The sequence below is a fragment of the Schistocerca serialis genome, chromosome 4 (genome assembly GCF_023864345.2).
Source record: "Schistocerca serialis cubense isolate TAMUIC-IGC-003099 chromosome 4, iqSchSeri2.2, whole genome shotgun sequence".
In the NCBI taxonomy this organism is placed as follows: Eukaryota; Metazoa; Arthropoda; class Insecta; order Orthoptera; family Acrididae; genus Schistocerca; species Schistocerca serialis.
The window spans coordinates 485,021,604-485,046,148 of record NC_064641.1 but is presented as its reverse complement, the minus strand read 5'-3'; the positions used below and the strand labels follow the sequence as shown (position 1 = coordinate 485,046,148).

General features: G+C 43.4%; 1 protein-coding gene across 1 annotated transcript; it reads right to left on the bottom strand.

The window, feature by feature from the left end:
- Positions 1 to 3,150: 3,150 nt before the first annotated feature.
- On the bottom strand, positions 3,151 to 15,189 carry LOC126475189 (cyclin-dependent kinase inhibitor 1C-like). The gene is made up of 2 exons (XM_050102831.1): positions 15,090 to 15,189; positions 3,151 to 3,476 (listed from the first exon to the last, which is right to left on the bottom strand). Exons 1-2 carry the CDS (start codon positions 15,099 to 15,101, stop codon positions 3,207 to 3,209), a joined length of 282 nt encoding a protein of 93 aa, XP_049958788.1. The 5' UTR covers positions 15,102 to 15,189; the 3' UTR covers positions 3,151 to 3,206.
- Between the last annotated feature and the right edge of the window lie 9,356 nt (positions 15,190 to 24,545).

Here is a 24,545-nt window from a genome sequence, read left to right as displayed (position 1 = left end):
GTGCACCTGCACAGTCGCAACAGATGGCTGCTAGCTATCTCTACAAGGACTACAGTGGGTCTACACCTTTGATGACTCACCAACACCATTAATTCTACAAGGACTGCAGTGGGTCTGCACCCCTAGTGGGCCACCAATACCGTAATCTCTACTAGGACTACAGTGGGTCTGCTCTGTGATGACCTACCTACCAATATTCTTCAAAACTTCGACTGACTGTACGGTGGGTTTGCTCTGTTGTGGCCCATTATCTGTCAGCATGTCAAGAGTCAGCACTGTCTTTCTGTTGGAAGGACAACACTACTTCTTCAAGACTGCATGGAAATCCACTACTTCCGTGTGCATTTTCTTTTACTGCTCAGACTTTGAGAAAAACACTGCTATTTTACTGTGATGAACGATTAGGACTGTCTTTATGGACTGTGAGAAAGTTTAGCTTTTGACCAACATTGTATCAATAAGTGTGTGCATTTGATATTTTTGTTATTGTAATTATGAAAAATTTTATCAAATCATTATTGGCCACTGACCAAAACAATTTGTAAAATTTTTTGTGGGGAGCATGGGGGCTATGTAAGTAGGCTGTTTATGTTTTCTTATTGGTAACGCCACGTAGCGCTCTATATGAAAAATCACTAGCTGTGCTGTGTGCAGTCTGTGGGTAGTTTGCATTGTTGTCTGCCAATGTAGTGTTGGGCAGCGGCAGCTGGATGTGAACAGCGCGTAGCGTTGTGCAGTTGGAGGTGAGCCGCCAGCAGTGGTGGATGTGGGGAGAGAGATGGCGGAGTTTTGTAATTTGTCATGAACTGCTATATATATTATGACTATTAAGGTAAATACATTGTTTGTTCTCTATTAAAATCTTTCATTTGCTAACTATGCCTATCAGTAGTTAGTGCCTTCCGTAGTTTGAATCTTTTATTTAGCTGGCAGAAGTGGCGCTCGCTGTATTGCAGTAGCTTGAGTAGCGAAGATTTTTGTGAGGTAAGTGATTTGTGAAAGGTATAGTTTAATGTTAGTCAGGGCCATTCTTTTGTAGGGATTATTGAAAGTCAGATTGCGTTGCGCTAAAAAAAATATTGTGTGTCAGTTAAAGCACAGTCTTGTATAATTCTTCAAAAAGGGGACGTTTCACCCTTCTCTGCAAAGTTGGTCATCAGATTTTTCTACTGAGAGATGCGGATCGGTGGCGCAATATGTGTCTAGGCCATGTGTGGGAGCGCTCCGTAGTGTCAGTGCTTTGCGGCACTGGAATCTGATACCTGAGACAGTGACATCTGCACATTGTATAAAAGTAAAGTATTGAGATAATAACACCTAACTACCCAGCAGATGTGAGCTTCTATTCTCACGAAAGTGTGTTAAATGATTTAGTTGTAGCATATAAGGGGCAGTCAAATGAAAACCGAACACAACGGGACCGTGGAATGGATCCATTCTAAAATAATCACCACAAGCATTAAGATATTTATCCCACTGAGAGACGAGATGATCACTTCCTATTTCAAAGAACGCGGTCGATGCTGACGGATTCACAGCTGCTCCCACTCTAACGCTTCTTCGTCCGGCTGAAACCGACATCCCCGCATATCTTTCATCGGGTCGCCATTTCAGCTCCCGCTGTGATCCCCTTTGATAATGTTCTGGTCTCGTCAACTACCCGAACATTGAGCTAACTGGGGATACTAGAGGATTTATGAAGAGCATTCTAGCAAAGAGATCGAAACATTTGCCCACAGTTCAGCCAATTTGACGCTTCCGAAGATTCCCGCAAATATCTCAGCAGAGTTGTAGAAATTCGATACTGATAAAGAAGTTTGAAGAGAAACATGACTTGACCTGATAACCTAGATACTTGTCTTCGATGATAACGGCCACGAAAACCTGCAGACTTATATCGTAGAATTACTTTTTAGATGCAGGTTCATTAAGAGAAAATATGTATAAACAGGATTCGATTGATTTACATCTGCTGTCGCCTGACGTGTCGTATAGGCTTTTTTTTAAATTTTTTGTTTATGTTTATTTGTTATAGTCAGTAACAGAGCCTACATACACCAAACTTTTATACTGTTCAACGTTCTTTTTTTTCTGGGTCATATGTGAATTGGTGTGATCGTTCAGTTCCGTCACCTCACTGAGCCGCTTGAACACCCGCCGAACTACTCTGCGCAGAGCTGGAAAAGTATACACACTGACCGCAAGTGCTAGAGTAACTCTGGGGCCGTCTTCTCTGCCGAATCAACAGCAAGAAAACATCACCTGCCATCACATCTGCCATCACTCTGGACAGGGAGAAATATTGGACTTATCAATCTGGTATATTACCTTGGGAACTTGTGTGGCTTTGGAGCTGGTTTACGGACATCCGTTTGATAAAAGTGATATGGTAGCCGTTGATGTTTTGGCTGTTCTGTGTTTTAAGTAGATCCATTTAGACTAAACAATGTTCTTTCAAAACACCGGTGTTACTGTTTGTGGTTGATTTTTTTGGAAAGAGCCAAGCTGAATTCGGAATTTTATAACATCGTTTTAAAGAAATAGTGTTTTAAAATAAATTTAAATTGCGTCAGGGAATTGGATCTTAAAATTCTTTAAAGTGATGCTACTCTGTATTTTCCTTTCGTAACGTTTACACATGGCGGTTATTAAAAGTTCATCTAGTAAACTGTAACTGATCACTGGAAGTTCGCCTCTTGATCTGGATTTGGTCTGACATGACGCTATTTCAAGTGTTAGTAAAGATGGTTCCTGAATGTTGCATTCCCGACGCCACCATTCCTACAACCATCACTGCATTCCGAATTGGCTGTAACACTCAGAGTTTTAAATATTTTATTGAAGGCATGTGCCACTGCTTGTTAGAATATCGTTTCGAGTTCTCTGTTGCGCTGTATTTTGTTCAGCACCATGTCTGATATTAATCCCGACCCTATATCTCAGAGAGAACGTCGAGTGGTAATTCCAAGCATCCTAGTGTAGTGTCGACTCATTCATTCGATAATTTTGATGAATCTGTCCTCCCATCTCACCGATCTCACACCTGCTTCCATTACGCTCAGAGACCGACTTGCGACGTCTCACACCATTATAGTAAAACCGACGTCTCAAGCTAAGATTTTTTAAAATCAGGTTAAATTAACAGACAGATGCGATCTCAGTACCATTTATTTCATCAGCTCTCCAGAATGGTACATATTCAAGTGTTAATGAATCTTGAGAACGGGCGCAGCCACGGGCAGATGTGCTGCGACGGGGATGGGAGCTGGGTGCAGCGCTGGCGCCGGCACGAGTGCGGGGGCGGCGACGACGGCGGGGGCGGGGGCGGGGGCGACGATGGCGGGGGCGGGGGCTGCGACCACAGCGTGCGCGGGAGCAGCCACGACGGCGGGGGCGGCCACGGCTACCGGGGCGACGGCGGCGCCGCGCAGGAAGCCCGCGGACGCGGCGGCGAACACCAGGGGCAGCAGCATCACCTGCAACAGGGGAGCGACACCGCGTACTGAGCACCGGCTGTGGGCTGCCACAACACTAGCAATTCACACGTACTCCACACACGGAGTACCAGCTGTTTCGGCCACATGTAGTAGGCGTTGCTTCACGCAGTGGAGAATGGCAAAACAGAGGCGTGCCGGCGACCGAGGCGTTGCGAAGTAGGCAGGCACAGATAGCCTTGCTGACAGCAGCAGTCTACCGACAGGCTGACGCACACAGACCGAGCGCCGAGCGAAGCCTCGATAGTGCTGAGTAAGGGGAAGTGAGGCCAGCACGCTAAGTTACGCTGCAATATACTGCGGGAGTAACAACAAAAAGCTTCGACCGAGGGTAAAAAACGTCCTCCTGCCGGATATAAATAGTGGAGCACGGGCAGCAACAGACAGAAGCCATTAGGAAGTAGTTCGGATCTGAGAATGGTTCAAATAGTTCAAATGGCTCTGAGCACTATGGGACTTAACATCTGTGGTCATCAGTCCCCTAGAACTTAGAACTACTTAAACCTAACTAACCTAAGGACATCACACAACACCCACTCATCACGAGGCAAAGAAAATCCCTGACCCCGCCGGGAATCGATTCCCGGGAACCCGGGCGCGGGAAGCGAGAACGCTACCGCACGACCACGAGCTGCGGACATCTGAGAATTGGCGTGGTCCGCGTCCGAATGTTCGTAAGTGACGATTCTGGAAGTCTGTTCCAGCTCGCAGGAGTCATCCGTTCGCCGCCAGATGTCGACTTCAGCTCTGGAGGTCGGCCCGAGTTAGATCGGCAGCATGGCTGACTAGCGAGAACGTCCAGTAGGACCGGCCGCAGCGCGGTCTTGGTCACAGGCGCCGCTGGGGACTGACGCCCGGACTTCACGGCAACCCGGCCCACGGCGCGTGGTCCGTCCATGACAGGACCTCGCGGACATCGCGACTGACGGCTTCCCAGCCGCCGGTGCAACAGGCGTCGGCAGCTGACCTCACAGCGACGCTGCTCCGTGAGCATGCCGTACTCGGGGCGCCGAGTGGCGACGAGTTCATCTCAACCACAGGACATCCTGGCTTCAGCGGCGATCAGCGGCGCGAGTTGCACGCATTGTAGGAGAATCTACACAACAGCAGCCAGGCGGAGGGATCTGCAGGGCTGGGCAGCGACGACGAGGGAGAAATTGTAAAGAAAGTTCAGTAAATAATTGTAAAACTTCACGCTGTCTCAGTCTTTGGCGCAGCCACTGTGTCTGCTGCTAACAAGTAGGATTGTCGCCATAACAAGTGGTGCAGAAGTCGTAACAAGTAGCAAGTACCCGTAACACAGCGCACGTACTGCCAAGCTATAAGAAGTCGCAGAAATTAAAAGTTCAACACCATGAAAGCTGGAATGCAACACAAGTCAAACTGGAATGAAGGGTACTGCATGCTTACATGTGCAAATGATTAGCCTTCCAGTTCAACCGCACGAAGTGGGTAGCAGTGACGCTACACACAGTGAGGCGACGAAAGTTCAGGGTAGCGATGTACAAATATACAGATGTTGCTAATATCGCGTACACAAAGTATAAAAGGATAGTGTTTTAGCGAAGCTATCGTTTGTCAGGTGGTTCACGTGAAAACGTTTCGGACGGGAATTAATAGATTTTGAATCTGAAGCTAGACCCGTGGGACATTCCATTTCGAAAATCGTTAGGGAATTCAATATTCTACAGTGTCAAGAGTGTGCCGAGAATACCAAATTTCAGGCATTACCTCTCAGCACGGACAACGAAGTGGCCGATGGCTTTTGCTTAAGACTGGCAAAAGAGGCATTTGCGTAGAGTTGTCTGTGCTAACTCACAAACAAAGGTTCTTGAAATAACTTCAGAAACCAATGTGGGATGTACGACGAACGTATCCGTTATGACAGTGCGGCCAAGTTTAAGGTTAATGAGCTACAGCAGCAGATGACTGCCACGAGTGCCTTTGCTAACAGCACGACATGTCCTGCAGTGCCTCTCCTGGGCTCGTGACCATATCGATTTAACCGTAGACGACTGGGAAATCGACGGCTGCTCAGATGAGTCCAGATTTCAGCTGGTATAGGGTTCGAGAGTGGCGCAGACCCGGCGAAGCCATGGACCCAAATTGTCATCAAGGCACTGTCCATGCTAGTGGTGGCTCCGTAGTAGTGAGGGCTGTGTTTACTTGGAACTGACGGGATCCTCTGGTAAACTGAACCGATCATTGACAGGAAATAGTTATGTTCGGCTACCTGGAGATCATTTGCAGCCGTTCATGGTGTTCAGGTTCACAAATAACGATGGAATTTTTATGGATGAAATGTGCCATGTCGCCGGACCACAACCGTTCGCGATTGGTTTGAAGAATATTCTGGACAATTCGAGAGCGAATGATTTGGCTACTCAGATCACCCGACATGGATCGTCGAACATTTATGAGACACAATCGAGAGGACAGTCCGGGCACGAAATCGTGCACCGGCAACAACTCTGCAATTGTGGACGACTATAGAAGAATCGTGGCTCAGTTGTTGAGTCCATTCCACGTTAGTCCGCACTACGCCAGTAAAAGGATGTTCGACACGGTATTAGGAGGTGTCTCACGGCATTTATCCCCTCACTGTGCTGTGTACATGCTATAAGAATTTTTTTTTCCTGGTATTGCTGGTACATCAGTTTCACTGGCTGGCATTGTGTAAAAGTTTGTGAGATACCATTCGTCCTACTTTGTTAACTTGCTTCGACATTTACTTATACTTTGCTTATGTACGAACAGAATGTTGCAGAACGTTAGATACGTAGCGGAACTACTTAGAATATATACTGTTGAAGGCTGGCGTCACGTGCTGTGTACACGCCGCAACAGAATCGGAACGAGGGCGTCGCAAATTAATTTATGCATTGAAACTTGAGCAATGAGCGCCATGCAGCATTATACGATTGCTCGTGTTGAGCGCTGGAGATAATCCTTCACAGATGATATCGCGGTAAGTGTTCTACAAGGTCGTTATTGAAATAAAGTGGAACTCTGAGCAAGGCGACATCAGAGATGAACTGATTCGTACCTGGTCTGAGTTGTAACACTATTCTAATTTAAATTTAAGATGCTTCGGATTCGTTCTCTACAAACTAAATTCATGGACAACGTAATATTGTCACGTCGTAAGTGAGAAATATGTGGATAGCTGTGAATTAGCGGTGACTGACAACCGTCGATTCACGCTCCAGCAGTCCTTGGTTAATGACAGTATATTGATGCTGTGGCGTTCCTCCCAAGAATGTAAATTCAGTTTTGTAGTCTGGGGAAGTAAGCTATTCTGGTAAAGCCAGTACACCATTTGGAAGCACAATTTAAATAGACTCTTACAAGTATCTCGCCAAGGTGACAAACATAAAATTACGGAAATTACGTAACATTCAGTGTGGAAATAACTTAGAATTGTGTTGAGTAGTGTGATGGAGAAACGTAAGAGGGTCTGTAAACGTTTCTGAGACACTTTTTCGTCGTGCTGTGTAGTGTCCTCGTCTGTTTAACTTGGAAAGGAATAAGTCATGGAGGGGAACAAATGTCTGCTGTAGTGTTGCTTTTCTTCCTAAATTAATGATAAAGGAGTGTAAATATTGAATAATGTGAATGATTAGCAAAGACCACGATTGGTGTTGTTGGAAAACAACAGTAGCAGGTACGAGGAAAAGCGTCTCCTGTACAGTGGCAAAGGGCACAGTAGATGATATGACTGTAATTTCCTATTCAGCGAACAACTTCACCAAGGTTGCTGATGCGTGGAAGACATTGTTGCACATCAGAACAGTGGCAGAACCTGTTCGTCGATCTATCCGATCACTACTCTATGTCTTCACAGATAACGAGGAAGCCACCGTATAGTGCGTGGTGGAGGGTACCCTGTACCACTATTAGTCCTTTCCCGTTAGACCACAAATAGAGCGAGGGAAATACAACAATCTATATACCATCGTAGGAGTTCCCTTAGCTTAGCTTATGTTTGTGGTCAATTCGTGAGATGTAAGTTGGGTGCAGCAGAATCCTCCTGCAGTCACCATCAAATTCTGGTTCGTTAATTTTTTTCAATAGTCTCGTTCGAAAAGAACGTCGCCATCCATTCAGCGATTCCCATTTAAGTTCCTGAAGCATCTCAGTAACGCTAATGTGTTGTTCGAACCTACCAGTAACAAATCTAGCAGTCTGCCTTTGAATTTCTGCAATGCCTTTCTTTAATTTGACCTGGTGTGTATACTAAACACTCGAGCAATACTCAAGAATGGGCTGTACTAGTGTCCTACATGTGGTCTTCCTTACAAATGAATCACACTTTCCCAAAATTCTCCCAATAAACCAGAGTCGACCATCAGCCATACCTATGACAATCCTTAAATGCTCATTCCATTTCATTGCGCTTTGCAGTGTTATCTAAGTTGGATTGAAAATTCCGAAAGAGGAATGTAACCATTAACACAGTAATTATGAAATAGATTTTAAAAAATGCTGTAATATAGCTCAAAAACATTGACCTTTTTTTTTTTGTAAATTTCCTTATGGTTTCTTGTCATGACATGTTTCTTTTCACATCAGATACATTCTTTTCTTTTCTTTATTGTATTTCAATTCCCTATTTGGAGTGGGCTGGCAGCAGGACAGAGGCTGATCTTCAGCCAAGAGACACTAAGTATATAACAGGAAGACATTTAAAACAACATAAAGAAGAAAACATGGCAGAACATATAAAAAGGGGGAACATAATCAAAGAGAGAATACAAAAGGGAGTGACTGTAAAAATGGAGATGAAAATCTAAAAATCTACGCTCTTGGAAATTGAAATAAGAACACCGTGAATTCATTGTCCCAGGAAGGGGAAACTTTATTGACACATTCCTGGGGTCAGATACATCACATGATCACACTGACAGAACCACAGGCACATAGACACAGGCAACAAAGCATGCACAATGTCGGCACTAGTACAGTGTATATCCACCTTTCGCAGCAATGCAGGCTGCTATTCTCCCATGGAGACGATCGTAGAGATGCTGGATGTAGTCCTGTGGAACGGCTTGCCATGCCATTTCCACCTGGCGCCTCAGTTGGAACAGCGTTCGTGCTGGACGTGCAGACCGCGTGAGACGACGCTTCATCCAGTCCCAAACATGCTCAATGGGGGACAGATCCGGAGATCTTGCTGGCCAGGGTAGTTGACTTACACCTTCTAGAGCACGTTGGGTGGCACGGGATACATGCGGACGTGCATTGTCCTGTTGGAACAGCAAGTTCCCTTGCCGGTCTAGGAATGGTAGAACGATGGGTTCGATGACGGTTTGGATGTACCGTGCACTATTCAGTGTCCCCTCAACGATCACCAGTGGTGTACGGCCAGTGTAGGAGATCGCTCCCCACACCATGATGCCGGGTGTTGGCCCTGTATGCCTCGGTCGTATGCAGTCCTGATTGTGGCGCTCACCTGCACGGCGCCAAACACGCATACGACCATCATTGGCACCAAGGCAGAAGCGACTCTCATCGCTGAAGACGACACGTCTCAATTCGTCCCTCCATTCACGCCTGTCACGACACCACTGGAGGCGGGCTGCACGATGTTGGGGCGTGAGCGGAAGACGGCCTAACGGTGTGCGGGACCGTAGCCCAGCTTCATGGAGACGGTTGCGAATGGTCCTCGCCGATACCCCAGGAGCAACAGTGTCCCTAATTTGCTGGGAAGTGGCGGTGCGGTCCCCTACGGCACTGCGATGGATCCTACGGTCTTGGCGTGCATCCGTGCGTCGCTGCGGTCCGGTCCCAGGTCGACGGGCACGTGCACCTTCCGCCGACCACTGGCGACAACATCGATGTACTGTGGAGACCTCACGCCCCACGTGTTGAGCAATTCGGCGGTACGTCCACCCGACCTCCCGCATGCCCACTATACGCCCTCGCTCAAAGTCCGTCAACTGCACATACGGTTCACGTCCACGCTGTCGCGGCATGCTACCAGTGTTAAAGACTGCGATGGAGCTCCGTATGCCACGGCAAACTGGCTGACACTGACGGCGGCGGTGCACAAATGCTGCGCAGCTAGCGCCATTCGACAGCCAACACCGCGGTTCCTGGTGTGTCCGCTGTGCCGTGCTTGTGATCATTGCTTGTACAGCCCTCTCGCAGTGTCCGGAGCAAGTATGGTGGGTCTGACACACCGGTGTCAATGTGTTCTTTTTTCCATTTCCAGGAGTGTATTTTACACAAGAAACCACACAGTGTAACAGTTAAAGAACACAAGGTGAAGTACGGCCAGAGCATAAAGTCAAGCACACAATTAAAACCACAGCACTTGACATCACTGTAGAATGGCACCAAACACAAGACTGACATCGCACACTGATGACAAAGAACAAATTGGGAGGATCTGCCAGAGGTAGTGATACGAGGGAGAAGAAAAAAAAAGGGAGAAGTGATGGGGTAGAGGAGGGTAGAGTAGGGGAGATGGGTGGGGGTGCGCTGAAGGGGGCCGGGGAGGGATGGATGGGAGTGGAAAACAGCTGAGGAGGGAGAGCAGAGGCTTAGGGGGGGGGGGGAAGAGGAAAAACAGCTCTGAGGGAAGGAGAGGAGTGGATATGGGGGGTCCTGGGGAAGGGGAGGGAGGAACAAGGACAGGTTACAGTTGGTAGGAAGGGTAGATGTCATGGCAAAGATCACCATCTGGGAGGGGAGTTGCTGGAAATTGTCCTGAAGAAGGATACAGTGTGGAGGTGGAGAGAGGAGGGGGGATGCAATGATAGAGGTGTGGTAATGGGTGGGGTGGAGAGGAAGAAGGGCACCAGGGGATGAGGGGGATCAAGTCTGCAGACAGTGCAAAGGATGTGGATATGTTAGAGGAAAAAGGAGGAGGTGGGGGAAGGGGATGAGGTCTTATAGGAGCTATGTGGGGGCAGAAGGCAGATACAGAAGACAAGGTGGAGTGCATGCGGTTCAAGAATTTGGATGAGGGGAGTGGCGGAGATCCAGGCAACGCTGGCTTAACAGAGAATAGGACATATGAGGGATTTGTAGGCTTTACATCAAATAAATATTACTAGAGTCTTATAACGGTCATTACAATTACACAAGTCAAGAGTAATAAAATGCAAACTTCCAAAACACACCACAGAGTATATATGTAGAACAGAACTTTGACATGTCAGTCGTGTATCGACAACTGAAGCTTAAGCTTCATCAGTTAAAAAATTAATGCCAACGAAAACCTACCAGGCAAAAGGCTATAACTGTTATGTAAAGCTGAACTGTTTGCACTACAGAAGAAAACATGTTGGCCACTGGACGGTGTTGGTGCCCATATATGTGTATTGAGCATCACAATTTTTCGTGGCTTATGTGGAAGGTACTAGTCAGGTAAACAACTTAGCATACGCGTATACAAGAACGAAAAATCACACAATGGTCCACAATCCTAATCATTGGTAATTTTTACAAGGAATTTACTGAATAACATTACAAAATAAAATTGTCTGTATTCGTTACAAATAGTTGTAGAAGTTGTGGAAATTCCTTATAAAAGCGCCTACACATTAGGTGATAAAGTGTTAGTCTAATTTACAAATATGTATTTTAAGGTAAGACTAAAGTACTGATTAAATTCATACTAAAATGTCATTAACTGTCTGCTTTACTAATTGGAGCACATTGCTCAAGTTGGATCGCCGTAATTGGTTTGTTGTTTCCTGAAGATATTTCAGGTGTAACAACAAGGGGTTCTGAAAAGATGTTGAATTAAATTGTTCTCGAAGTGTCTCAGGTAGGTAAGTGTTTTACTCATTTCGATAGAGAAACAGTCTATCAAATATTGACAAAAAGCGCTTCCGGCTACCTGCCATTTGTCGGAAGATGAACGGTTGTTAATACAAATGTATAACTCTTCAAATATATCAAAATTATTGCCCTTGTTCTCAAAGTGCAATACAATAAGTGAAATTTCGATTTGTATTAGCGTATGGTTATGGTCTCGTAGATGTGCTCCCAGAGCTGTTGTTGCTTGTGCATCATGTTCCCTAAACAGTTTTTTAATTATCTATCCATCTTCCCGATATAGTCGCAGAATCTTATATGCTAGCGCATTACCAAATTTATTTAGGGGGGCTTCAAATTATGGCGCAGAAGCTGCCCTATCTTTCTATTTGTCTGGAAACCTACCTGTATACTATGATTTCTGAAAGGATTTGCAGATTTTTCAGATAACGACCCATAATATGGTAGAGATATGTATTTCAGGCTGACACTTATAAAAATATTTTTATTTTCTATTTTGCTAAATGCTCTTCCACTCATCTTTCTAATATCACTTTCCCCACAGCCATTTGCCTTGCCTACCTGAATAATGGTATCAGTTTCCCTGTTTTTACCACTCTCCTCTAACTAAAACTTAGCCAGCTTGTGAAACACTGAATTTAAAAAAAAATGCTTTTTTCTGTGATCTCAGACGGTATGAATCCGCTTGAATAAATATGTCGGACGCTGCCGGCTTCTGAAATATGTTATGCACAAGACTCGAACCTACCCTCGTTATATGTATGTCAAGAAAGTTAAGGAAACTGATTTTTTCCTGTTCTTCCGTAAAAGTTATTATGTACCCAAGGAAGTTAAGGAAACAACCAATTCCACAATTTCTTCTATACTAACACTGAAGAACATGAAAATGTCGTCTACGAATCTCCTGTACATCTCCCATACAAGATTTTCGTAGATACATCACCATCGGTTTGGTGAAATTTGTTTTCTAAATTGCTTATAAACATCTCCAAGAAAATGCCTGAGAGGTTTGAAACCATTGCCTATCCCTTATTTTGACAGTACGTTTTTTAGCTGAACGAGAAACAGTTAAAGAAAATGTTAGTTTTATAAGTTCAAGTAATATAATAATTAAGGTGTATCGACTTTTCCCAATGCTGTCAAATTTTTAAACACAATTTCTAACGTTTCCCAGATAGGTATATTTGTAGCTAGGTTGTTTAAGTTAAGAGATAATAGTGTGCTATTTTCTGTTACAGTAACCTATGTGGTGGTCTGAATCAGTTCTGACTATTTTTTAAACTATATGATTTGTCGAATGCATAAAGTTCATTAATTTTTGACTGGTAGAACTTGTTTGCAGACTAGTTTGGACTCTTATACACACTAATAACAGGACGAATAGAGGCATTTTCTTTGTGCAACTTAATCTGTACTTTCAAATAAGAATTTTTAGGATTCTTCTATAACAGATCCTTTTTCTTCGAGTTTGAGTTTAGCAATACATTAGAGTTGTTAATGATCGTTCTAATTTCGTTGTAAAAAGTCAGTAGCGAAGTTTTATGAACAAAATATTTGGTTTTGGCAACATATTTCGTTATCTTTAATTAACACTAATGTATTATTCTTCTGAGTTCTAGTTACAATGACAATATTTTGGTACAGTGTGAGAATGAGCTGTCTAACGCTCTGCTGAGCGTGCAAAGAATTACATACAGTAACCACCACATTGTCGCGTACAAATCTGCAATTACACATCCATTTTTCACTATGGAATTAAATGTTTCTCGACACTGAATCACTGAACTTCGTTGGCAGGCTATAATTCATTCCCCTATTCAGAAAACACAACAGTTTGCAACAACACGCTCTTTACCGCTCTGAGAGAGCTGATCAAGAAGACAGAACAGAAAGCAGACACGCGTAAAAGAACCACTTCCCCATCACACACAGAGACATAAATAATGAACAGAAGTCGTAATTCGCGCTACAGTTTTCACCGCCTTTCTCGCCGCGTGCGATACACCTCTCGCGACACACACGAACAGCAAGATGGCCTAATATTCTGGATCAGAAACAAAATGCGAAAGTTTTGTTTTTCTATGTATAAAAGCCGCTACATACCATCCAACGAAGTGAGTACACTAATAACTAAATAACAGCTCAGTACACACGAAATAACTGGATTCCGCAACACTACCAGGACCCCAAGTATATATTGCTGACATGCGAAGTTCACCTTTTAATATTTTGTTTACTAACAGCCGCTCACACGGCTGCAGATGACATGATGTTCGCTGAGTAAAAAACGGCGACAGAAAAAAAGCATACAGAAAATATGTCGCAAAAAGTGACAGTAATTCTTAAAACATGCTGTAACATACAATAAATGAGGTAGTATGAAAGTAGTATAGAAAACTATATTTCGAAAAACGAATAGTAAAAGTGTTATAATGTGTTAGCGTGTTTGTATACCCATGCTATTTTCTGATGTTTTAGATTAAAGAACCCACTGATGATGGTGATATTTGTCGCCGAAACTAGTTTGGGAGAATAAAGAAATAAACGAATAACAAGTTGTTTTGCATCAAGGCTGACTCAATTTTTGATATTACTGTTATTCTATGCAAACACGGACCAAATGGCAGAGTTCCAAGATAAAATTATTGGAAATCTAGAAATATAGAACCTGTTAGTCGCCGTTTATCCACAGGTCGCTGGAAATTCTGTGAGAAAAGAACAAGCTGAGTTTCGCATGAGCGATGCTTTCTAAAACCGTGCTGATTCACGGACAGAAGCTATACTGTCTAAAGAAATTTATTATATTCGAATGTCTGACAATATCTTCATATATATTTATGTATGTACTATTCATAGGGGAAAAGAATTTAAGAAAAATCTTGCAGACTTCGTGACTATTTATTTAAAATTTTCACACAATACTCTAATAGATATTCAGATGGACACATGTATGGCTGAGCACATGTATATTTGTGTAAGAACTCCTCCCCAGCACCTGAACTGAAGTGGGCCAACAAACTCCTTGCCCTGAGAGAACCAATATAGGGGATTTTATGATGCTCTAGCGCTAATGTTTATTGAGATACAGGCAAACAAATTTTTTAAGCTCCTGCTGCACAGGCTACCCTGCATGGCTGGTGTGTTGCATGGGAATAATATTGACCTGTCTTATGGACCTGCTTTGTAGGGCAGCCCATACATCAGGGGAAAGAGGTGGTTTTCCTGCCATTGTTGCATAGGCTGCCCATTGCATCAGGTGTGTTGTTTTGTAAGGTATCGGCCCGCTTTATCGACCTTTGGATGGCATCTTACATGTTATGGGAAAAAAAGGGTTCCGTGCCTTTGGCATATAGGCTGCACTGTACAAGACGTGTGTTTTGGAATTAGTACTAGCTCACTATATCGACATCTTCTGCAGGTGCTATTTGTGTCAATGAGCATGCCTGGGGAGAGTTGGGGGGAAGGAGGGTATTGACAGGAAGAGGGGGAGTAGAAGGGGATAGGAATGGGGAGATGGGACAGGAGGAGATATAAATACGAGGGAGTAGGAGGAGGAAATAGACAGGGAGAGAGGGTGAGGGACGAAACGGACACAGAGGGGAGGACAAGAAGGACACAAATGTGGGAGGATTTATGGGCAGAGACAGAGAGCAGAGGAGCAGATGATCAGGAGACATGCGCATTATATGTGACATACATGCAAGCATGAAGCCATGAGGAAAAGACTAGCGCTGAAGTAATTTAAGTTGTGATACACAAGCAAAGCTCTCTCGGCTGTCCACTGCAGGTGAAGCAGAAACTCACCAGCTTCAGCATGTTGTCGGTAGAGTAGCAGCGGAGGTCGGTGGCTAGCTATGCAGACTGTGTCCCGTGGACTGGTGGCGAGCAGTGAGGATGCGGCCTTATATACCGGCAGTGCAGCAGCCCTCGCGACGCTTCCCTCCCCTGCTCTCAAGGGCGGTCTCCATTCTCCCAGGCCGGAGCGGCCGTCACTGTACCATTCTACTGTCGTCCCGCCGCGCCGCGCCGCGCCGCGCCGCAACCTACTCCCGATACCGATCGCTCCCAGCCGCAAGAGGCTCTTTGTCTTACTTTCACAGCTCACTGCTACCTGGAGGACACCTCACTGCACGTTATCTTCCGGTAACTGGGTCGATGCCAGTCTAACAGCAGTTTAATTTTACTTTAATCTGTATTTATGTATTCAACGGTATGTTTAGAGCAATTTGTCACTCCTTACAAATTCGTTTCTTTGTCTTCTTCATGCAGGAAAACTACAGATCGTCTTCCATATTAGCAAATGTAGAGTTAACTTTCACTCCTGCTTCTCAAATTCAAGGAATTATAAGATAAATTGTGAATATTTTAGGATGTGGTTGTACGTAGTATTTCAAGTTAGGAAGTTCGCATAAACACCTGACCAATTTTCAGCAAATGTTGGGAGACAGATGTTAGAAGTTGACGCCTTTTCTACTTCTGTAGTCTCAGGCTAACCTGAGTTCCTCAGAAAACGGAGGGTACTAGTTCAGCTCTCGTCTTTGACCTATTGGGGAGACTAACATTGCTTTTAGTTGGTACTTCATTTCTATACACCAGAACATAATTTTAAGTAAAATCTTTGGCTGTGACAACCAAATCCATCGCGTTTTCTGTATGATTAAATTGCTAAACGCTAATTGAAGAAAAACGTGTTGTCACGCTTATGTCAGTGGATACATTAGGAATTCATTTGTGAGCTTACTGGCTATGGTAATTCAAATATTTAAAACGATGTCATTCATCTCTATGTAATGTGGAATATATCGATGTTTTGTAATGGAAATGGCCTTCATGTTTACGAAGAATACAAGTATTGTTGACAGTATCCGTTACCATGAACGAGATTCACAGGTGTTGTGTTTTACTCTGTACTATTGCTAATAGTTCAGTTTTTACACATATTTCTGCGGGATGTGTATATGCACAAAATTTACATGAAATGAGAGTTTCTTTAGGCGGTAGAACGTAGTTGAACAAGGCCTCCATTATCTTAGTAATCAACCATGGTAACATCTGACACTCACCGCAACTCACATCAGTGATGCGATCCAAATCAGAGATACCATTGTTGAGTTACATTTTCAACAACAAATTTCTGTGTATAAGTGTTTAGTGCGTTGTCATTGACATTGAGTTACATTGACCCGTTGTCTTATCTAATGTATAAAGACTTCCCCCAAAACGCTTTTCTACTGTTAATGTGACTGGTTCCTTTCGTTACAAGACTGGGTATGTTCATTCGCCATGGCAGAATTGCAACAGACTTTCCTTGTCAAGTCATAGTTTAAGTCTATCATACCCTAACATGGATAGATATTACGAATTGCGTTTATTGGCCCCAAAATGACCTTCAAACTTTTGCCTGTCAACTGTAAGGACTGACTGATGCAGCTGCACTCGAAAGTAAAACGCAACTGACGTATTAGTCAATCACTATATGAACAGCGCTGCCCCTAGAAAACTACCTCAAAATTTGTTCTTCAGCACACCTGCAGAGAGAAAGCAGAAAGTTTATTGAAATCAATGACTTGAATCAACAACACCCACTGTGATAGGCAGTTTCAAAAATTTCGATTGTTAGTGTATCCTGTCAATAGTCTTAATAGCACCATTCATTACATTAAGGTAGACGAGTATTGGATAGTAGAAAAAGAAGGAGAGGGGAAAATAGTATGATGTGCACTGGAGAGCGGAATGAGAGGAACCCGCCTGCTAGGATTTGCCACAGAGCACAAATTAATAAATGCAAACACTTCGTTTAAAAATCATGGAAGATTGTTCTTTACGTTGAAGAGACGTGATACGCCGGAAGGATTCAGACAGATTATATAATATTATGACAGATACTTGCAAACTAAATTTCTTCTTCTTCTCTTCAAGTATTAGACGAAGCTGTCTATTACAGTACCCATCATTCTCGTGGGCCTTCCTCTATTTCTTCTTCGTTGGCACATAATTTCCAGCCTTTAAGCGAAGTATCTCAGTATCCGTACTTTCTAGCTGTTCGTTCTACTTTCATCTATAATATACAATTATATCTTTTGGACTAAGTTTTACTAAGTTTAATTTTTATATCTTTGCTGCAGCCATATGTCACCTCACATTTTAGATAATTATAGCCCTAAAATCTTCTGAATACCACTAATTTGGTTCTATGTTTTCTTTCCCCATCAATGCCACTAGTCTTACATTCTTCTGTTGAGATCTCCATGTCAAATTTTGCTCTTACTGTATTTGTTGCGGCAAGTAAATTACTTTCCGAAGAACCTCTTATTTATCTCCTACGATCATTGGATCGTCGGCATATAGTAAGTTATTTAAACAGCCGCGCTGTGTAGGTACGCAACATTTTGATATCCTGTTTTGCATACATGCATTATTTCATGTATGTAAATGTTGAACAGGGTTGGAGACATACAGCAGCCTGGTCGTACTCCTTTGTTAGTTGATACCTCATTAGTCATTTTTCCATCGAGACCTAGAGTGATAGTCGTGTTCTGATATAAACTTGTTATTGCTTATATTAGATGTTCCAGATATCAGTGATTCGTCATTATCTTCCAAAGTTTCTGTCTATTGACAGTGTCAAACTCTTTCTTTAAATCGATAAAGGCAATCGGAGATTCTTTTTTACATTCTCTGCGTTTTTGTGCCATCTGCTGTAATATAAAAACTGCTTCCTTTCCTGAAACCCGTATGTTCCTCATGCAGTAATGTTTTCAGCATAAAATCTTAGCATAAATCTTGTGTGCAGAATCCATTAAAATTATTGCTCTGTAGTTGCTGGAAGTGATATCGCTCCAGCAATCTTCCAGTCCTCTTTCAAACTCTGTATAAGAGGTGCATCTATCATAGAGGTTGATTTGTTGTTAGGTTGATTTGGGGGTGAGACCAAACAGCGAGGTCATCGGTACCATCGGGTTAGGGAAGGATGGGAAAGTAAATCAGCCGTGCCCTTTCAAATGAATCATCCGGGCATTTGCCTGAAGCGACTTGGGGAAATCACGTAAAATCTAAATCAGGATGGTCTGACGCGGGTTTGAACCGTCGTCCTCCCGAATGCGAGTCCATAGATATTCCGTCATTCCTCCACATTTTAGCATTTCTGCATTCCTACTATCTTTTCCTATCGCTTTACTGTTCTTAAGGCAGATGTTATTTCGCAAGACTGTATTTTATCTAATCCCTATTGGTTCAATTTCAGTTTCTTGTTCTGTACCGTAATCCTTTACAATATTTTACCCAGAGTTCTTCTTCTGCATTATTTATTTGAATCTTCTCCTTTCTCTGTTGAGTTCGAAACTTCTAAAACCTTATACGCCATGTGCTTTCTCCTGTGATCATTTTCGACATTAGAAATAAATCTATCTTAATGTACCTGGTGTGCTTTTCTTACTAAAGAATTTCTTCTCTCCTTATGCAATATATATATATATATATATATATATATATATATGTGTGTGTGTGTGTGTGTGTGTGTGTGTGTGTGTGTGTGTGTGTGCTGAAGAGCCAAAGAATTTGTTACACCTGCCTAATATCGCGTAGGGCCTCCCCCGAGCACGCAGAACTGCCGCAACACGTTTCTGAATTAGTGCTGGACGGAATTTACACTACGAATCCTGCGTGGCTCTCGATAAATCCGTAAGAGCACGAGAGGGTGGAGATCTCTTATGAACAGCACGTTGCGAGGCATCCCAGATATGCTCAATAATGATCATGTCTGGGGAATCTGGTGGCCAGCGGAAGTGTTTAGATTCAGAAAAGTGTTCCTGGAGCCACTCTCTAGCAATTCTGGACGTGTGGAGTGTTGCATTATCCTGCTGGAAACGCCCAAGTTCGTCGGGACGCTCAGCGAACATGAATGGATGCAGGTGATCAGACAAGATGCTTACGTGTATGTCACCTGGCAGAGTCGTAACTAGACGTATCAGGAGTCCCATATCACTCCAGCTGCACACACCTCACAGCTTTACAGAGCCTCCACCAGCTTGACAGTCCCCTGCTGACATGCAGGGTTAATGAACTCATGAAGCTGTCTCCATACCCGTACCCATCCATCCACTCGATTCTATTTGAAACGAGACTCGACCGACGAGGCAACATGTTTCCAGTCATCAACAGTCCAATGTCGGTGATGACGGTCCCAGGCGAGGCGTGAATCCTTGTGTCGTGCAGTCATCAAGGGTACAAGAGTGGGCCTTCGATTCCGAAAGACCATATCGATGATGCTTCGTTGAATGCTTAGCACGATGACACTTGTTGACGGCCATAATTGAAATCTGCAGTAATTTGGGGAAGGCGTCGCACTTCTGTGACACTGAAAGATTCTCTTCAGTCGTCGTTTGGATATATATATATATATATATATATATATATATATATATATATATATATATATATATATAGGGTGTCCCAGCTATCTTGTCCACCCAAAATATCTCTGGAACAATAACAGCTATTGGAAAACGACTTTCGCCGGTATCAATGTAGAGCTGTGGCCCATGAATGTACATATTTGGAAACATTCTAAAACGAAAACATATGTGTTTTTTAACACAAACTTACGTTATTTTAAATGGACCTCCTATATTTTTTCTTCAGCAATCGATAGCATGACAAAGCACATACACAATGGCGTTGATTGCATCGCAATATTTCCATTATATCCCGAGGTATTAAGACGCGAAGTTGACGCTTGAAACACCCGACATGCCCTGCTAGCGCACGTCCCGAGGCTCAAGCGTGAACCCCATGCTGCCCGTAATCGCGATGTGATTGACATGCGTAATCAGACTTCCATACTTATCAAGAGGTCCGAAACGAATAATACGGTCTGCTGCCATCCTGCATTAACGTCGTACATTCCAGCAGGTATTTATCCCATAGTCTAGGGGTGATGCGGTTTTGTAACAACGTTAGTCACAAAGTTAACTTCGCTTATCGTTAATCCGTTACTAAAAAGGTAATGCCGTTCAACGTTAAAACTTTACTTTACCGTAGATCTAGTGCAAGTGACAGTTAATCATTCACTCGTAATAGTGAAAGTCATGTTGATGGTTTTAGTGAAACGAGCAAGTGGACTAAAAGTTTTACCGTTGTTTAGGTAAAAATGTTTTGATTTGGGAAGTTCAGGTAGGACATAGAAGATGAATGTAAACATGTTTAACCAATTAGTTTTATTATCACATGATTATCAATGTTATGTTTGTCTAATGTGTTAAATGACAAATTGTTGCAAACAAATGTTTCTTAACATCACTGGGTAAAATGGCCCTTTGTAGAAACTTCCACTGTGATACCAGCACTACGTTCTAAACATAGCGTTCACATCTCATGCTCAAAGTGATGCCCATTGGCTTGCATACATAGGGTCACTCTGCGGATGAAGGATGCCCTACTTCGTGCTACTGTTTCCTCTTTGATGGCTGTACAAGCATCAATAAAGCGCTGCTTCATGTCCTCTGGTATTGTTGGTTCATGTTGGTAAACAGCATCCTTCACTGCTCCCCAAAGAAAATAATCCAGCGGTGTAAGGTCAGGAGATCGGCTAGGCCACCTAACTGGGCCACCTCGTCCAATCCACCTACCAGGGAACTTACGGTGCTGATACCACATGACTTTTCTCCGGCTCAGAGGTACGGTTTCCAAGAGAACAGGAAGATTGTGTCGTATAAATCTGGAGTATTGTCTGCCATTTTGGATGCCATTTATAAAGAATGGTACGATAATGGTATCTCCAATAATCCCACACCAAACATTAACTTTCCACGGACGTTGATGCTCTACCTGACGGAGCCATTTTGGATTTTCTGCGGACCAATTTGCATATTCCTCATATTGACAATTCCTTTGTCGGAGAATGATGCCTCGTCGGTAAAGAGAACATCTGCAAAAAAATTTGGATTAGTCAGAAGTTTTTGCTGAGCCCACTGACAAAATGTTACCCTATTGCGGAAGTCATTTCCATGAAGATCCTGGTGTAAATGAACATGGTAAGGATGAAATTTATGACGTTTAAGAATACGCTGTGCACCTGATTTCGACACACCAACTTCACGTTCAATTTGACGTGTGCTGATTTGAGGATTCACAGCTATGGTAGCGAGCACAGCAACTTCAGCACGTTCATCTGTGCGTGTTCTAGGACGATGTCGAGGTCTTGGATTTAAGCTTCCCGTTTCACATAGACGAGATCTGAGACGACCTAACATCCGGGCGAAGGCGATGGCTTGTCAGGGAATTGTCTTCTGTACAGTCGTTCTACCTGAACAGCATTTCGTCCACCTACAACAGGGTACAGTACAAGTATGTAGAGTAGGGTAGAAAACAGACATATTAACTTAATAATCATAATGTTCGCTAACAGTACTATCAACAAACAAGCAATCTCATAACGTATTTCCCGTCAACGTACATTCTCCATAGATCAGCAGCATTTCTACCATATCTTCATGTGTGTATATTATACTGTACAGTATAAGTTCCACAACACAACGTTTATTCACAATGTGTACTACCTCCGTGCCGTAACTAGATTACTCTCACGCACGACTACACTGGCAAGCGGTGTACTGCGCGCCAAAGGAACAACAAATGGGATGCTCGGAGGGTGGTGGAGTACAGGAGTTTGCATGGGTCGCAAATCATAAACAAGGTGAAGTGGTAACTGTGGCAGTAGTGGGAACTACGTTGGACACTTGACTAGGTAGAGACAGGCCCTGCGCGACAGGCACAATGGGTCATACAACGCATTAGATAAACCTTATTTTGGGTGTGCAGGATAAATAAGACAACCTTACGGGTGTACACCGATCGGTACTGGTTCATATTGTGTACGTAGATACGTAAAACGTGCAAGAGGGAAACCATTATGTGCTCATGAGAGTTGATGGCAGCAGACCGTATTATTCGTTTCGGATATCTTGATAAGTATGGAGGTGTGATTACACATGTCAATCACATCGCGATTACGGGCAGCATGGGGTTCACGCCTGAGCCTCAGGACGTGCGCTAGCAGCGCATGTCGTGTGTTTCAAGCGTCAACTTCGCGTCTCAATATCTCGGGATGTAATGTGAATATTGCGGTGCAATCAACGCCATTGTGTATGTGCTTTGTCATGCTATGGATTGCTGAAGAAAAAATATAGGAGGTCCATTTAAAAAAAACATGTTTGTGTTAAGAAACACATATGCTTTCGTTTTAAAATGTTTCCAAATATGTACATTCATGGGCCCCAACCCTACATTGATACCGGTAAAAGTCGTTTTCCAATAGCTGTTATTGTTCCAGAGGTATTTTGGGTGGACAAGATAGCTGGGACACCATATATATATATACATATATATACCCCCTCCCCGGAGGTTCGAGTCCTCCCTCGGGCACGGATGTATGTGATGTCTTAGATTAGTTATGTTTAAGTAGTTCTAAGTCTAGGAGACTGATGACCTCCCATGTAAAGTCCCATAGTGCTCAGAGACATCTATCTGCTCGTGTGGACTGTGGTAGTGCTTCATACGGAAGACATGGACAAGATATATATATATATCTGCAGTAATATATATACGTGTGTGTGTGTGTCGCAGAATTGCAGCCCCTTCCCCAAATTACTGCAGATTTCAATGAGGGCTGTCAACAAGTGTCAACGTGCTAAGCATTCTACGAAACATCATCCATATGGGATTTCGGAGCCGAAGGGACGGTCCACTCTTGTACCCTTGATGACTGCAGGACACAAGGATTTACACCTTGGCTGGGACCGTCAACACCAACTTTGGACTGTTGATGACTGGAAAAATGTTGGCTGGTCGGCATTATATCCCCATTCCAAATATTTAGGCCCTTACTTTCCGTTATGTTTTTGTTTTTCATCGAGAGCTACTCCTGCTACTCAATAAACCAGATTTTAAACTGCAAAGCATATCCAGGAGAAGGATTGATCTCTAATCCTAATTCATAATTTATTGGTTATGAAATTCAGAATGGTTGGAAATTAATGATGTTAAAACTGGGTATGTCGAAACAGCCGGAGAGTGTTGAGTGTTCGAAAGGGAGGTTTAGTTAACGGTTGCTGGAAAGAAATTTAAAAAAAAAAATTGAAAATATATGGGTAACATGGAGAGTTGGGAGAAGACACTTGAGTAGGATTTACGAGAAGAGGATAAGGATTGTGTGTCCGGCCAACAGGATCGTCGTTATAGCGGACGACTGTCTTAGGAAATAGGTTTTTTAATATGTGGTTTAGGAGAAATTCAGGATAAGTAAATATTGGAAGCTTTTTGTATTGTTGGTGGTGTGAGGTACGTGCTAAGGCGAGTGAGAACCAACAGAACTGACTTCAAGGAAAACGTTTTTTGGAAGAGAATATTGTGCTATCGGTCCAACCGGATTAGAAAGATAGAGGGAGAGAGAAAGAGACAGAGACAGAGAGAGAGACGAGTAAGTGTAAGAGCCAGAAAGGGAAAAGATCTTAATTCTGGAAAAAGGTGGCAATTGTCTTGGACGTTGAGGAAGAATGTACACCTGGAAGTTCGTGAAATTAATTGTAATAAGTTGTGTCTTTTGAAAGTCACAAGTCAAGAAGTGAATGGAGCGTTCTACTGTGAAAGTGAGGCCAAACGAGTAGATGACTTTTCCTCAGAATTACTATTCCATCTGCTACGCAATAAATTGTCATGTCCAACCAACAATCAAGTCCAAATCTGTAGGCAGCGCCGCCAATGAAGTTCAAAATCTGGTACTAAATGGACGTTTATTATTGACAGCAACGTACAGTCGGAAAAGAACTGATTTCATGGAAGGAGAGTGCAACTGTTTATAAAAATATCGAATATTCCAAAATCGCCACGCGGGGTAGCCGTGCGGTCCAGGGGGGCATTGTCACGGTTCTTGCGCCCCGCCCCCCCCCCCCCCCCCCGCCCCCCCCCCCCCCTCCCCGGAGGTTCGAGTCCTCCCTCGGGCACGGATGTATGTGATGTCTTAGATTAGTTATGTTTAAGTAGTTCTAAGTCTAGGAGACTGATGACCTCCCATGTAAAGTCCCATAGTGCTCAGAGACATCTATCTGCTCGTGTGGACTGTGGTAGTGCTTCATACGGAAGACATGGACAAGATCTCTGCACTTTTGTCTTCTTGATGAAAGGTCATAATCTTCGACTTAATATGCGACGGCCGACAATCGACGAAGGTTATGTGGCCCAAAGTAGCGCTTTATTACTTTTTCC